This window comes from Vipera berus, assembly GCF_964194415.1.
Source record: "Vipera berus genome assembly, chromosome: 1".
Classification (NCBI taxonomy): Eukaryota; Metazoa; Chordata; class Lepidosauria; order Squamata; family Viperidae; genus Vipera; species Vipera berus.
In genome coordinates, this window is record NC_138202.1 from 359,065,089 (window position 1) to 359,080,447 (window position 15,359).

Consider the following 15,359-nt stretch of genomic DNA (forward strand, 5'->3'; position numbering starts at 1 on the left):
GAGAGAGAGAGAAAAATATAGATATCTATATAGATATAGATATAGATATATAGATACATAGATTTTCTAGTTTTACAATCAGGTACTTAATAGATAATGTGTTCTCTGGATCCATTAGTAATTGAGTGGTATATATTAACTTCTTCAGTCTAGATCCATTATTGCACCATCACGTTTCGTCTCTTCTTCCAGTAGTATCTGTTTTCCCACACTAGGCAAATACAATTCTTATTGTTATTAGTAAATATACAATTGAATATTGACATCTTTGTTATCTTTTTCTCATAGTATCAATAAAATCAGTTTTAGATTACTTTTCTAGCCAAAACATATCTTAATTGCATTTGTACTTAAGATCCATATGTTCAATCAGTATCCTGTTTTCGCTTTTTTAAAAAATTTCCCACTAGTATTCAAAATGTCTCTATTGTTTATAATTTGAAAGTGAGTTATATTTGGGTAACCAAAAGCTTCATTATTCAAACTTCTTAGTGTTTTCCTGTTTCCCTTCTTATATCAAAATCTAATATTCTAGTTAAAAACCTTATCTTTCTAGTTATCATAGTACTTCTATTTCTAGCAATTATCTATTCTCCACCATATTCAAACATCTAGTTAACAATATAGTATCCCATCCAATGGCTCAAAACCTCCATTTTCTTCAGCCTTACTCTAGCTTTCTTTCTTTGCCGACTAACTTTTCCAAGTCAATGCATTTGAATCATCAAGTAGTTTTTCTTCTGTTTTTCTGTATGTTGTTTGGAATAAGAAAGACCATTTGGTTAAAGTATTTTTGGAGGAACGGACCCCACTGATGTTCATTAAACAGCCTCCTTCCTTCTGCAATTCCCCACAGTTCTCCTAACAGCTCATTCAATCAGTTCTTCTTCCTTTTCCTCGAATATATCCTGAATTCTTTTCTTTTCTTTTCTTTTTTTTTGAAACAAGTTTTATTAATTTTCCAATTTTACATCCAAATATTTAGAAAGCAGCGTGGTGACTGGGTAATCAATAGTCCAATAACAAGATCTTTTGTACATGTCTCAGGTTACCATATCACATTCAAGTTAGTACATTTCTAATTATAACACGATCAGTTCAGACATTTATCAATATATTTTTTTTTACTTATACATATCCATGTCCTGTTTTTAAATTTTATCCCCCTCAGCTCCCGGTTTGTCTTCTGCCTGCTCTCTTCTCCTGTGGACAGCACGGCTCTCGACTCTCGGCCCATTTGGCGGCCCGGTTATGGCTCCCCGTTCTGGTTCTGACCAGACTTGTCTGGCACCATAATAGGCAGCCAGTTCCCCCACCCCATATCTCTGTCCCCCAATCCTCAATCCTTTCTGTGTATGTAGAGTGGAACTTGATTGCGCGGCTTCCGTCTTGATTTTTTTTTGACCCCCTGTGCTTCTTGGATGAGTTCCCGTTAACGGCATAAAATGACGCGAGTTTTCCAATTGCATTTTTTTTATAATTCCGGGCTGTTTATTTAATGACTTAAAGGTGTAAACTTTGCAGAGGCAGTTATAACTATGCTTATCCTTTGCCGAAACTGTTGCATAAATATATCTTGTGGGTAGGAAGAATGTGTGTGAAACTCTCTCTCTCTCTCTCTCTCTCTCTCTCTCTCTCTCTCTCTGTGTGTGTGTGTGTGTGTGTGTGTGTGTGTCAGTGAGTGTGTCTGTCTTGTGGCACTGTCGTCTTTTTTACAGAATAACGGAAGAGACCTTGGAGGTCTTCTAGTCCAGCCCGCTCCTCAAATAGGACACCTTGTAACATTTCAGACCAATGGCTGTCCATTCTCTTCTTAAAAGCCTACAGTGATGGAGCACCCACAACATCTGGAGGCAGGTTGTTCCACAAGGAGAAGGAGGACAACAAGGAGGAGAAGGAGGAAGAGGAGGAAGAGGAAGAGAAGAGAGGAGGAAGAGGAGGAGGAGAAGGAGGAGGAAGAGGAGGAGGAAGGAGGAGGAAGAGGAGGAGAAAGAGGAGGAGGAGGAGGAGGAGGAAGAGAAGGAGGAGAAGGTGGAAGAGGAGGAGAAGAGAGGAGGGGGAAGACAAGGAGAAGGAGGAGAAGAGAGGAGAAGGAAGACGAGGAGGAGGAGAGAGGAGAAGGAGGAGGAGGAGAAGAGAGGAAGAGCAGGAGGGGAAGGAAAAGGAAAAGTAGTAGTAGTAGTAGTAGTAGGAGGAGGAGGAGGCTATGGGCTAAACTCTGCTGGTTTTTTCACTCTCAGATAACTTATGATCTGCACTGAGGCATACACAGAATTCTCCCGCCACTAAGTGAGTCAGCTCAGCCCAAAGGCACGCACTTCCACCCTCTGTTTCCATCGAAGAGCAGCTGAGGCCGGTCCATTCGTGGCTGAGGTCCCCCCCCCTCTCTCCCTACGGCCCTAAGTCCTGCAGCGACACCCGCTCTTCCTCCTCCACCACTGAAGACAAGCGCGACTTTCTCCGGGGCAGCCAGTCCCATAGTTTCGACTCTGGAGTAACAGAGAAGTCAAAAAAATATGAGCAATGAGCAAAAGTATCACAGGAAGCAGTGTTTTATTTACATATATATAGTCCTCAACTTACGACCATTCATTTAGTGACACTTCAAAGTCACAGCGGCACTGATAAAAGTGACTTCTGAATATTGCTTACGAATATTGCAGCGTCCCTGCGGTCACGTGGTCAAAAATTCAGACCATTTGGCAACTGACACACATTTATGACCATCGCGGCATCCCAGGGTCACGGGAATCACATTTTACGACCTTCTGACAAATCAGGCGAGGGAGCCAGATTCCCTTCACCATGTTACTAACTTAACACCTGAAGTGATTCACTTAATGGTGCCAGGAAAGGTCATAAACTGGGGAAAAACTCACTTACTGACTGCCTCATTTAGCGACAGCAATTTGGGGCTCCAGTGTGGTCGTAACTTGGGGATCCCTTGACTTCTGACCATAATGGAATCTGCTTATTGCAGTCGCAAGACATGACAGTTGTAAAACAGATAGATTGATTTCAGGACATTTTGTGCAGCCGTCGTTAAAAAAAAAATCCCCCGGTCATTAAGCGAAGTGGCAGATTTGGGTGAAGCTATCACAAAATATGCCAAATGGCCGCAAAAAAGCCGCAAGCAGTCATGCTATCAAAGTTAGGTGCAGCGACCGCCAGAACTTTGGAACTGGGTTGTAACCAGCCTTCAAGTCGGTTTGTTGTAACTGCAGCCATTAAGTGACCTGTCGTAAGTGGAGGACTATCTGGTTAGAGAAAGAGAGGCTGGCCTTAACCTGGAATTCAGCCAGGCTGGATTCAGTTTGGTGGAGTCACACTGCCACCTGCTGGCGGACAGCAGCTAAAATTCCCCCAAGCGGAATAATAATAATATTGTAATACCAAATCACAGAGTTGGGAGGGACCTTGGAGGTCTTCTAGTCCAACCCCCTGCAAAAGGAGGAAACCTACCGTATACCATTTTGGACAAAATGACTGTTCAATTTCTTCTTTAAAACCTCCAGTGATGGAGCAAGCACAACTTCTGATGGAAAGCCTTTCCACTGTTTTTAGGAAATTTCTCCTTAATTCCTTAATTTAGTTTCCACCCATTGCTTCTTGTCCTGCCTCCAGGTGCCTTGGGGAATAACTTGACCCCCATTTTGGATGCTGACCCCCCTCTTCTTTGTGGCAGCCCCTGAGATATTGCAACACTACTATCATGTCACCTTCTCTTCATTAAACTGGACATACTCAATTCCAGCAGCTGTTCCTTGTATGTTTTAGCCTCCAGTCCCCTGATCATCTTTGTTGCTCTTCCCTTCACTCTTTCTAGAGTCTCTACATCCTTTTTACATCGTGGTGACCATAACTGGATGCCGTATTCCAAGTGTGGCCTTACCATGGCCTTGTAAAGTGGTATTAACACTTCACGTGATCTTGATTCTGTCCCTCTGTTAATGCAGCCTAGCACTGTGTTGGCTTTTTTGGCAGCTGCAGCACACGGCTGGCTCCTATTTAAGGGTTGGTCCACTAGGACTAAGTTCCTTCTCACAGTTACTGCTGTTAAGTCAGGTTCCACCTATTTTAATGAAGAAGAGGTCAGAAGATCCTATTGTCTGAGATGGTATATAGGTTCTCAGAGGGGCTGGACTAGAAGACCTCCAAGGTCCCTTTCAGCTCTATTCTATTCTATTCTATTCTATTCTATTCTATTCTATTCTATTCTATTCTATTCTATTCTACTCTACTCTACTCTACTCCACTCTATTCTGCTCTATTCTACTCTACTCTATTCTACTCTATTCTACTCCACTCCACTCCACTCCACTCCACTCCACTCCACTCCATTCCATTCCATTCCATTCCATTCCATTCTATTCTATTCTATTCTATTCTATTCTATTCTATTCTATTCTACTCTACTCTACTCTACTCCACTCTATTCTACTCTACTCTACTCTACTCTACTCTACTCTACTCTACTCTACTCTACTCTATTCTACTCCATTCCACTCCACTCCACTCCACTCCACTCCACTCCACTCCACTCCACTCCACTCCATTCTATTCCATTCCATTCCATTCCATTCCATTCCATTCCATTCCATTCCATTCCATTCTATTCTATTCTATTCTATTCTATTCTATTCTACTCTACTCTACTCTACTCCACTCTATTCTACTCTACTCTACTCTACTCTACTCTACTCTACTCTACTCTACTCTACTCTATTCTACTCCATTCCACTCCACTCCACTCCACTCCACTCCACTCCACTCCACTCCACTCCACTCCATTCTATTCCATTCCATTCCATTCCATTCCATTCCATTCCATTCCATTCCATTCCATTCCATTCCATTCTATTCTATTCTATTCTATTCTATTCTATTCTATTCTATTCTATTCTATTCTATTCTATTCTATTCTATTCTTTCTTCTTCCTGATTCTATTCTATTCTATTCTATTCTATTCTATTCTATTCTATTCTATTCTATTCTATTCTATTCTATTCTATTCTATTCTATTCTATTCTATTCTATTCTATTCTTTCTTCTTCCTGTTTCTATTCTACTCTACTCTACTCTATTCTTCTACCTCATTCCATTATTCTATTCTATTCTATTCTATTCTATTCCATTCCATTCCATTCCATTCCATTCCATTCTATTCTATTCTATTCTATTCTATTCTATTCTCAATTCTATTCTATTCTTATTTCTATTCTATTCTTTTCTATTCTATTCTATTCTATTCTATTCTATTCTATTCTATTCTATTCTATTCTATTCTATTCCATTCCATTCCATTCCATTCTCTATTCTATTCTATTCTATTCTATTCTATTCTATTCTACTCTACTCTACTCTACTCTACTCTACTCTACTCCACTCTATTCTACTCTACTCTACTCTACTCTACTCTACTCTACTCTACTCTACTCTACTCTACTCTACTCTATTCTACTCCATTCCACTCCACTCCACTCCACTCCACTCCACTCCATTCCATTCCATTCCATTCTCTATTCTATTCTATTCTATTCTATTCTATTCCATTCCATTCCATTCCATTCCATTCCATTCCATTCCATTCCATTCCATTCCATTCTATTCTATTCTATTCTATTCTATTCTATTCTATTCTATTCTATTCTATTCTATTCTATTCTATTCTATTCTTTCTTCTTCCTGATTCTATTCTATTCTATTCTATTCTATTCTATTCTATTCTATTCTATTCTATTCTATTCTATTCTATTCTATTCTATTCTATTCTATTCTTTCTTCTTCCTGTTTCTATTCTACTCTACTCTACTCTATTCTTCTACCTCATTCCATTATTCTATTCTATTCTATTCTATTCCATTCCATTCCATTCCATTCCATTCCATTCCATTCTATTCTATTCTATTCTATTCTATTCTATTCTCAATTCTATTCTATTCTTATTTCTATTCTATTCTTTTCTATTCTATTCTATTCTATTCTATTCTATTCTATTCTATTCTATTCTATTCTATTCTATTCTATTCTATTCTATTCTATTCTATTCTATTCTATTCTATTCCATTCCATTCCATTCCATTCCATTCTCTATTCTATTCTATTCTATTCTATTCTATTCTATTCTATTCTATTCCATTCCATTCTATTCTATTCTATTCTATTCTATTCTATTCTATTCTATTCCATTCCATTCCATTCCATTCTCTATTCTATTCTATTCTATTCTATTCTATTCTATTCTATTCTATTCTATTCTACTCTACTCCACTCTATTCTACTCTACTCTACTCTACTCTACTCTACTCTACTCTACTCTATTCTACTCCATTCCACTCCACTCCACTCCACTCCACTCCACTCCACTCCATTCCATTCCATTCCATTCTCTATTCTATTCTATTCTATTCTATTCTATTCCATTCCATTCCATTCCATTCCATTCCATTCCATTCCATTCCATTCCATTCCATTCTATTCTATTCTATTCTATTCTATTCTATTCTATTCTTTCTTCTTCCTGATTCTATTCTATTCTATTCTATTCTATTCTATTCTATTCTATTCTATTCTATTCTATTCTATTCTATTCTATTCTATTCTATTCTTTCTTCTTCCTGTTTCTATTCTACTCTACTCTACTCTATTCTTCTACCTCATTCCATTATTCTATTCTATTCTATTCTATTCCATTCCATTCCATTCCATTCCATTCTCTATTCTATTCTATTCTATTCTATTCTATTCTATTCTATTCTATTCTATTCTATTCTATTCTATTCTATTCTCAATTCTATTCTATTCTTATTTCTATTCTATTCTTTTCTATTCTATTCTATTCTATTCTATTCTATTCTATTCTATTCTATTCCATTCCATTCCATTCCATTCCATTCCATTCCATTCCATTCTATTCTATTCTATTCTATTCTATTCTATTCTATTCTATTCTATTCTTTCTTCTTCCTGATTCTATTCTATTCTATTCTATTCTATTCTATTCTATTCTATTCTATTCTATTCTATTCTATTCTATTCTATTCTTTCTTCTTCCTGTTTCTATTCTACTCTACTCTACTCTATTCTTCTACCTCATTCCATTATTCTATTCTATTCTATTCTATTCTATTCTATTCTATTCTATTCTATTCCATTCCATTCCATTCCATTCCATTCTCTATTCTATTCTATTCTATTCTATTCTATTCTATTCTATTCTATTCTATTCTATTCTATTCTATTCTCTATTCTATTCTATTCTTATTTCTATTCTATTCTATTCTATTCTATTCTATTCTATTCTATTCTATTCTATTCTATTCTATTCCATTCCATTCCATTCCATTCTATTCTATTCTATTCTATTCTATTCTATTCTATTCTATTCTATTCTATTCTATTCTATTCTATTCTATTCTATTCTATTCTAGTCTAGTCTAGTCTAGTCTATTCTAGTCTAGTCTAGTCTAGTCTAGTCTATTCCATATTTTCTATTCTGTTCTGCTCTACTCTGCTCTACTCTATTACATTACATTACATTACGTATTTTCTATTCTATTCTCTTCTATTCTCTTTGGCCTTTTAGAGCTATTGCTGCCTTAAAGTTAGCTAAGAGTTGTTGCATGAAGAGGAAGCTTGCTAAATCACCAGGAAATGCTCGCTAGAAACGGAACCTCAAATGTAGACACAGACAGGGCGACTGTCTGAAGAGATGTGCTTAAAATATATTTAAAGCTGGATGATTATGCTGAAATATATTTTTGCTGACTCTGCAAATAATGCAAGAGACAAGGGGAACGTACAAGGCTGTGTGCGCGCGCTAAGTTAGTGGCAATGGGGGAGTAAATGTGCTAATGGTTGCTGAATCCAGGGAATCCTCAACTTACAACAGTTCGTTTAGTGACTGTTCAAAGTTACAACGGCACTGGAAAATGTGACTTATGACCGTTTTTCACACTTACGACCATTGCAGCATCCCTTGTGGTCACATGATCAAAATTCTGATGCTTGTCATATTTATGACATTTGCAGCATCCCGGGGGGGGGGGGGACCAGATTCACTTAACAACCGTGTGTCTCACTTAACAACTGCAGTGACCCACTTAACAGATGTGGCAAGGAAGGTCGTAAAATGGGGCTCAACTCACTTAACAAATGTCTCACTTAGCAACGTCAATTTTGGGCTCAATTCTGGTGACAGGCCAAGGACCTACCTTGTATTGCCCCTGCATCCTAAGCAATATTAATAAACATTAGTGGGGGGGGTCTTAGGGTGACCTAAGAGGGGATGGCTTGAAGTGGGAATATCTGTAAAAATGCATTATGGGAGGCGTAGTCTTTGCCCACGACTGTTGGGAATGATCCCTTTCTTCAAAAAAAAAGTCCATGAAAGAGAAAAGTTTTAAATGCTTAAAAGACAACAAAGCAAGACAAGAAGCAATGGGCAATAACCAAGGAGAGAAGCAACCTAAAAATAAGCAGTGAGAACAATTAACCGGTGGAACAGCTTGCCACCAGAAGCTGTGGGTGCTCCAACACTGGATGTTTTTAAGAAGAGACTGGACAGCCATTTGTCTGGAATGGTATAGGGTCTCCTGCCTGAGCAGGGGGTCAGATTAGATGATCTCCAAGGTCTCTTCCAACTCTGGTTATTCTGTTATTGTTATCCCCCTGGATAGAATAGAGCTGGAAGGGACCCTGGAGGTCTTCTAGTCCATCCCCCTGCCCCCTGCGTCTCAGACAGGTGAATGTCCAGTCTCTTCTGAAAAATCTCCAGTGATGGAGCAGTGCCCACGATTTCTGGTGGCAAGCAGTTCCTGTGTCCTTTCTTCTGGGCAGAAGAAAGCTGTTGTAAATTCCCGCCTTGGTGTGCGGTTTAGTCAGTGTTGCACGCCGGGCAGAACCAGTTTCCCGGGACAACACTATTCTTTCACTTCAAGGCCGTTCAGTAGAACCCAACCCACAGTTTAGAAAGTAACGGAGACCTGTGGGCACCAACTCCTGACGTAGTCTTACCCGAAGAGGAATCCTTCTCCAGAAGGTTGAATCCTGCAGGGTCTTCTCTGAGGGCATCGAGTTTTTCGTCCCAGCCTTCCCAGTTTGCCTCTTCCACGCTAGAAAAAGACCCCAGGAGTTATAAGTAGCAGTAACAGAATCTCGCCAGTCTCCGCAGGTGTCCTGCGTTCCTTTTTTTGCTCAAGAGAAGGTCCATTTCTGAAACGGCGTGTTTCATACCCCAAGCGGGCATGTGGTTAAGCTTACCGGAAAAACCACCGTTGGTCTTTCTTCTCCTCGGAGCCGACGGTGAGGAAGCAGCCAGCTCCAGATCCAGTTTCTCTCTATCTCCAGAATAGCAATGGCTCTCTGCAAATAGAGAGTGGTTGGTTGAAGAGAACTTATAAATCAGAGAGAGGGAGAGAGAGGAAGGGAGGGAGAGAGAGAAGGAGGGAGGGAGGGAGAGGGAGAGAAGATATAGATGTGAGAGAGAAGGAGGGAGAGGGAGAGGGAGAGAAGAGATAGATGTGAAAGAGAGAGAGAGAGGGAGAGAGGAGGGAGAGGGAGAGAAAAGACATGAGAGAGATAAGATAGATAAGAGATGGATGGATGGATGGATGATAGATAGATAGATAGATAGATAGATAGATAGATAGATAGATAGATAGATAGATAGATACCGTGTTTCCCCCAAAATAAGACCGGGTCTTATTTTTCTTTTTTCTTTTTGGCCTCCAAAAGAGGCACCAGGTCTTATTTTCAGGGTAGGCCTTACCTCACCTCCGGCACTGACAGCACCACCCAGCTGGTCCACTTCTTCTGGGGCCGAAGTTCTGCAGCTGCATTTGGGCCTGCATTTTGCAGTCAGGCCTTTCCGGAAGGCCTAAGCAGCTGAGTACTGAGCTATGGATCCAGGACTAACCATCTAAAGTTCACTCCTTTTTCATTTAATTTTATAGTCAAAAATTATTTTCGAGAGTCTCTTATCCTCTTAGGTACCTGTTTCAAGACCACAAATTCTTTTCCCCCCCTATACAACAGTGGTTCATCTCTCACTGTCTTCAATATTTCCTCTCTAATTGTTTTTTTCACGAATCTAACATGTACCTCCCTGGGGACTCTATGCCTCCTTGCGTAACTTGAATTGAGTCTATATATTTGATCTACCTCTCCTTCCATCTCATCTTTTCCCACTTCTAGAGCCTCAGCAAACAAGCTAGTAATCAAATCTGTTAGGTCTTCCTCCTTGTCTTCAGGTATGTTCTGTAATCTTAAAAAAAATGTGATGCTTTTTCCATTTCCAATATTGCAACTGTTCCCTCCAAGTTTTCATTTGCCTGTGCTGGTCTTTGATTTTCTTCTTTTATTTCCTTCCATCTTTTTCTCCGTTTCTTCTGATTTATCTTCCGTTTTCTGAACTCTTTGCTCATTCTTTGTAATCATTTGTTGAAAGTTTTCTTATATTGAAGACCTGCTCCTTTATCTTATCCAGATTGTTTCTTGTCTCCTCATGGTTTCTTTTTTGTATCTTCTTTACGTGAAACAATTGCTTCCTCAATTGCTTGTAACGTTGTTTGCATTTCCTTTTGGAAATTGTTCACTTTTTCTTGTTGAAGCACAGCGTCAATCGATCTTTGATATACTGGGCTGGGTGCCCCAGATGAAAGTTCTGAAGCAGGTTTTTTAGCAGTTTTAGAAAGATTTGGGATACTTATTCTGTTTTTTCTTTCCCCCCCCCTCCCCAGTTACTTTGTCCTCAATTATGCCCCCTGGAAAATATCTGCAAAGAAAAACAAATCTTAGATAGATAGATAGATAGATAGATAGATAGATAGATAGATAGATAGATAAGGGAGGAAGGGGAAGAGGACTATGATGTCCTTGGTGCTCTCTGAACTTGACTGTTATCTTGCAGACATTTCATGACTGAACAAGGGAACATGAGACAATCAAACACTAAATGACAGCCTAATCAAGAACTACCAGTGACACTGACAAGGAAAGCCAGTGGTACATAAATAGAACAACTGCCCCTGCCTTCTAGCACTGACGATGTTACCTAGTTGGGTCATGAAATGTCTGCCAAAAAACTACCAAGCTCAGAGAGCAGCAGCTGAACCCTGAACTAACAAATCTTCTCTTCTACCGAGTCTTTGAACCTGGTTCCATTTAAGCCACCGCTGGGCCAGAAATGGCCCCCGTCCCGATCGAAGGGGCCTTACCTGCAAGTGCCAGATGCTCTGGCTGTACCCGGAGACGTTGGTAACGGTTTCACTCATCAGGGCAATCAGCATATTGAGCAAGAGGATGTAGGTCAAGATGACGAAGAGGAGGACCAACAGCATCGCAAAGTCACTGTACTTCAACTTCTCGTTGTACTCCAGGTCGCCCATGCCGATGGTGAATCTGAAGAGCTGCAGGGCAGTCTGAAATAGCCCCGAATATACGGCCTGGTCTTTAGAGTCGTCGCTGAGCGGGAGGGACTCGTTGCGGGCAGAATGGGAAGCGTCCCCGGTGAGAATGACGAGAGCTGCAAGGAGTCATTGGAAATTTCAGCCCTTCCTCCGCGCAATGTTTGGGGGAAACTCCTCCGTTTAAAGGAGAGGAGACCCAAAGTGGCTGGTTGATCTTTGGAGGACCCCTTACTTCTTCAACTGAGCTTATTGTTTCATTTTTGTTTGCATCAAGATCCCAAGAAATGTAGACTCTGAATTCTTTACTGCATGCTCTTTCCATGGCTGAGTCTTTCACTCATTGATTCATTCCTTCACTCATTGATTCATTCATTCACTCATTCACTCATTTATTTATTAATTCATTTACTCACTCATTCATTCACTCATTCACACTCATTTATTCACTTTCATTCGTTCACTCATTCATTTAATTCATTTACTCACTAATTCACTCATTTACTCATTCATTCACTCATTCACTCACTCGTTCCTTTATTCACTCATTCACTCATTTATTCACTCACTTATTTATTCATTCACTTTCATTCATTCACTCATTTATTCACTCATTCATTCGTTCACTCACTCATTCAATTCATTTACTCGCTGATTCACTCATTTACTCATTCATTCACTCATTCACTCACTCGTTTATTCATTCACTCATTCATTCAGTCAGTCATTCACATTCATTTATTAATTCATTTACTCACTGATTCACTGATTCACTCACTCATTTATCATTCACTCATTCATTCACTCATTCACTCATTCATTCACTCATTCACTCACTCATTTATTAATTCATTTACTCACTGATTCACTCATTTACTCATTCATTCACTCATTCACTCACTTTTTTATTCATTCACTCATTCATTCATTCACTCATTTATTAATTCATTTACTCACTCATTCACTCATTCACTCACTCGTTTATCATTCACTCATGCATTCGTTCACTCATTCATTAATTCATTCATTTACTCATTCACTCATTTACTCATTCATTCACTCATTCATTAGTTCGTTTACTCACTCATTCTCTCACTCATTCACTCATTCATTCTCATTCACTCATTCATTCAGTCACTTGTTTACTCATTCATTCGATTTCTATGGCCACCCTTCTCAAACAAGAGACTCTGTCTGGATTCAGCTGGTGGAGCTTCTGTCTGCTCAAAACTGAAATCTACTCACCCTTTTTAAAGCACACTTGCCACAGAAATCCTTCCTAATGTAAATTCTAGCCCAGCTATCGTAGACAGGATTCCCAGAGTTCAAAACAGACCTGGGATACCAAGAGAGGACCTCTCCTTGATCCTTGGCACCCTCCTGCTCGGGTGGAACTAAGAAAGAGCTTAACTTGGCTATGCTCACCTGTGCCTCCCCCATCACCATGACACTCACCTGTTGCAAAGCCAAATAGGAAGATCACATAAACCATCAGGAAGTGCAGAAGGTCCCTCAGGATGGCCTGGAACGAGAATGAGAAGCAATATGGAGATGGCTGAATTTCAAACTCGGCACCTTTAAGACGGGCGGACTTCAGTTCCCCAAATCCACCAATATATCAAGGTGCCCAATTTGAAAATCACTGCTGTAGGTCATTCACGTCTATTGCCAATGTTGCTAACACCAGTTAACCGGGCAGGAAATAAATAAAGACAGGTTGTCCTCCTTTAACAACTGCCTCGTACAGCAATCTTTCGCACTCATGACGAAAAAGCAACGTTGCCACCAAGTAATGTTGAAAAAGTAACCTTGTCCTTGCATTTACAGCCTTTGCAAGAAAGCAGAAGTCAGATCGTGAACGTTGCGATGTTCCACTCTGGAACCACGTCACTTAATGGCCAAGCTACCAGTTTAAACTGTGGTTTCTAAATGAGGGCGACCTGTAATTTGAACTGGCTTCGTTTAGCTTCTGAGCTGCCCTGTGAAATCAGAAGCAATCCAATCTTTGGAAGCGGAAATGATCCGGTTGTTTGATCTACCTTCTGGATCATCACGATGTAGATTCCCATCTGCTGGAGACCTCGGGTGTAGTAGAGCATGTTCACCCAGCCCAAAAGCAAGGCGAACACCATGGGCAGCACGTATTGTTCCACATCTGCATAGTACATCACAGATGAGGCCAGGATGGCAAGTGCCTGTACAAACCTACAAAGTCCAGAGAGAGAAAGAGAAGCAGAGAAGAGTAACTAAGACGATTAAAAGGCCCGAAGGCAAAACATATGAAGAACGGTTGCAGGATTTGGGTCTGGCCAGTCTAGAGAAAATAAGGAGACAGGGGGGTGACATGATAGTCGTCTTCCAATATTTGAGAGACTGCTGCAAAGAAGACGGGGGTCAACGTATTTTCCAAAGGACCGGAAAGCCAGACAAGAAAGAATGGAACTGCTCTACAGTTTCGGCTGGACCATGTATGTGCCGAAGCTTTGCTCTCTTGATTAAGCTATGTTCTTTTGATTAAAAGACTCCTTAAGGTAAACAATGCCTTGAGGTTCTTTGAAGAAGTGCATCTGTCAGCACCATGACACAGAGTTTCCCAACCTTTTGGGGTTGGCAGACCAGAGCAGGGGGAGGAGGGAAGGAAGGGACGGGGTTTTGGGGGGGGGGAGGGAATGCGTGCGCATGCACATGTATGTGCATCAGCCCCCATTGCTCGCATGAGTGGGACTGTGAACCCCCGCGGTGCTTGCGGTAATGAGCCAGCCACTTATGTGGCCCGGTGGCAAATAGGCTGCAGCCCAGAGGTTGGTGACCTCTGGCTTAGGGAATGAACAGATAAGAGAGGACAAAGCCCACAGCTGTATAACGGGCAGAGAAAAAAACAGAAAAAGGACGTGCCCTGTTTTCTCAAACTGTACAAAGAATCAGCGGGAGATTTATACTTTCAGGCCTGCAAGATTCTGTTAATGCAGCTTTACAATAAAGTAGAATTAGCTCATCTGATCATGTTTCCTGGCTGGTTTACCAAAGGTGTAAAATCCCACTGGGTGATTTTGAGGCAATCACTAGGAGACGGAGAGTTCTAGTCTCACCTATAAAGCTGGCCAATTGACCGTGGGCCAATCCTTCTCCGTCAGCCCAACCCACCTCACCGCGTTGTTGTCGTAGGTAAAAATATAGGAGGAAGGAGTAAAGTATTATGCGTGTTCCCTACCTTGAATTATGTATAAAAATAATGAAGGTGGGATAAAAAGAAATTAAAAACAAAGCTAAAGGGAATGTAACAGGAGCATCTCTGAAAAGCAAAGCGACTGACAATTATATGTGACAGCCGCTAGGATTTGGGATCGATTAGCGGTAAGACCGGTGCATATTATATCTAACCCTTCCAGAAAAACAGCAATGCGTACGCACGCACAGGAATATTTCGAAGCAACTGTCCACTAGGAGACTTTTCCACGAAAAGCGTCTTCTCCAGAAGTAAAAACTCTGAAAGGGAATAAACAGGGAGAGAGGTCAGAACACTGCATTATGACAGGGATGTGGGAAGGGGTGTGCAAGACTGGGTTCACACTGGCTAATTGTTAATTTTGGGGCGATTCTGCAAGGCTCTTCAGAGTGCTTCCACCTAGCGTGCCAGTCAGCTGTGCCACAGTTCATGCCACGGCACGGTGGCAGCAATTTTTTGAGAAGAGTGGGTTCTTAAACCTTTAACCGCAGACCACTGGTCCCATATCAATTGCAGGAATGCAAGTATGAATACAATACAATACAATACAATACAATACAATACAATACAATACAATACAATACAATACAATACAATACAATACAATACAATACAATACAATACAATACAATACAAATGCAAGTATGAATACAGGTAATCCTCATTTTATGACAATAGGGACCAGAAAAATTTGTTGTTAAACAGTGAGGTTGTTAAGTGAAACACC

At 40.4% G+C, this 15,359-nt stretch overlaps 1 protein-coding gene across 1 annotated transcript in view; it reads right to left on the reverse strand.

Annotated features, from left to right (window-relative positions):
* Positions 1-636: 636 nt before the first annotated feature.
* The window catches only part of LOC308659558 (transient receptor potential cation channel subfamily V member 2-like), a 35,839-nt gene continuing 21,116 nt past the window's right edge, over positions 637-15,359 (reverse strand). The window contains 8 exon segments of the mRNA XM_081313284.1: positions 637-2,489; positions 9,017-9,114; positions 9,263-9,321; positions 9,326-9,364; positions 11,218-11,525; positions 12,862-12,928; positions 13,446-13,611; positions 14,822-14,892. Coding sequence (XP_081169410.1) covers positions 2,392-2,489; positions 9,017-9,114; positions 9,263-9,321; positions 9,326-9,364; positions 11,218-11,525; positions 12,862-12,928; positions 13,446-13,611; positions 14,822-14,892 — 906 coding nt within the window. The 3' untranslated portion in view covers positions 637-2,391.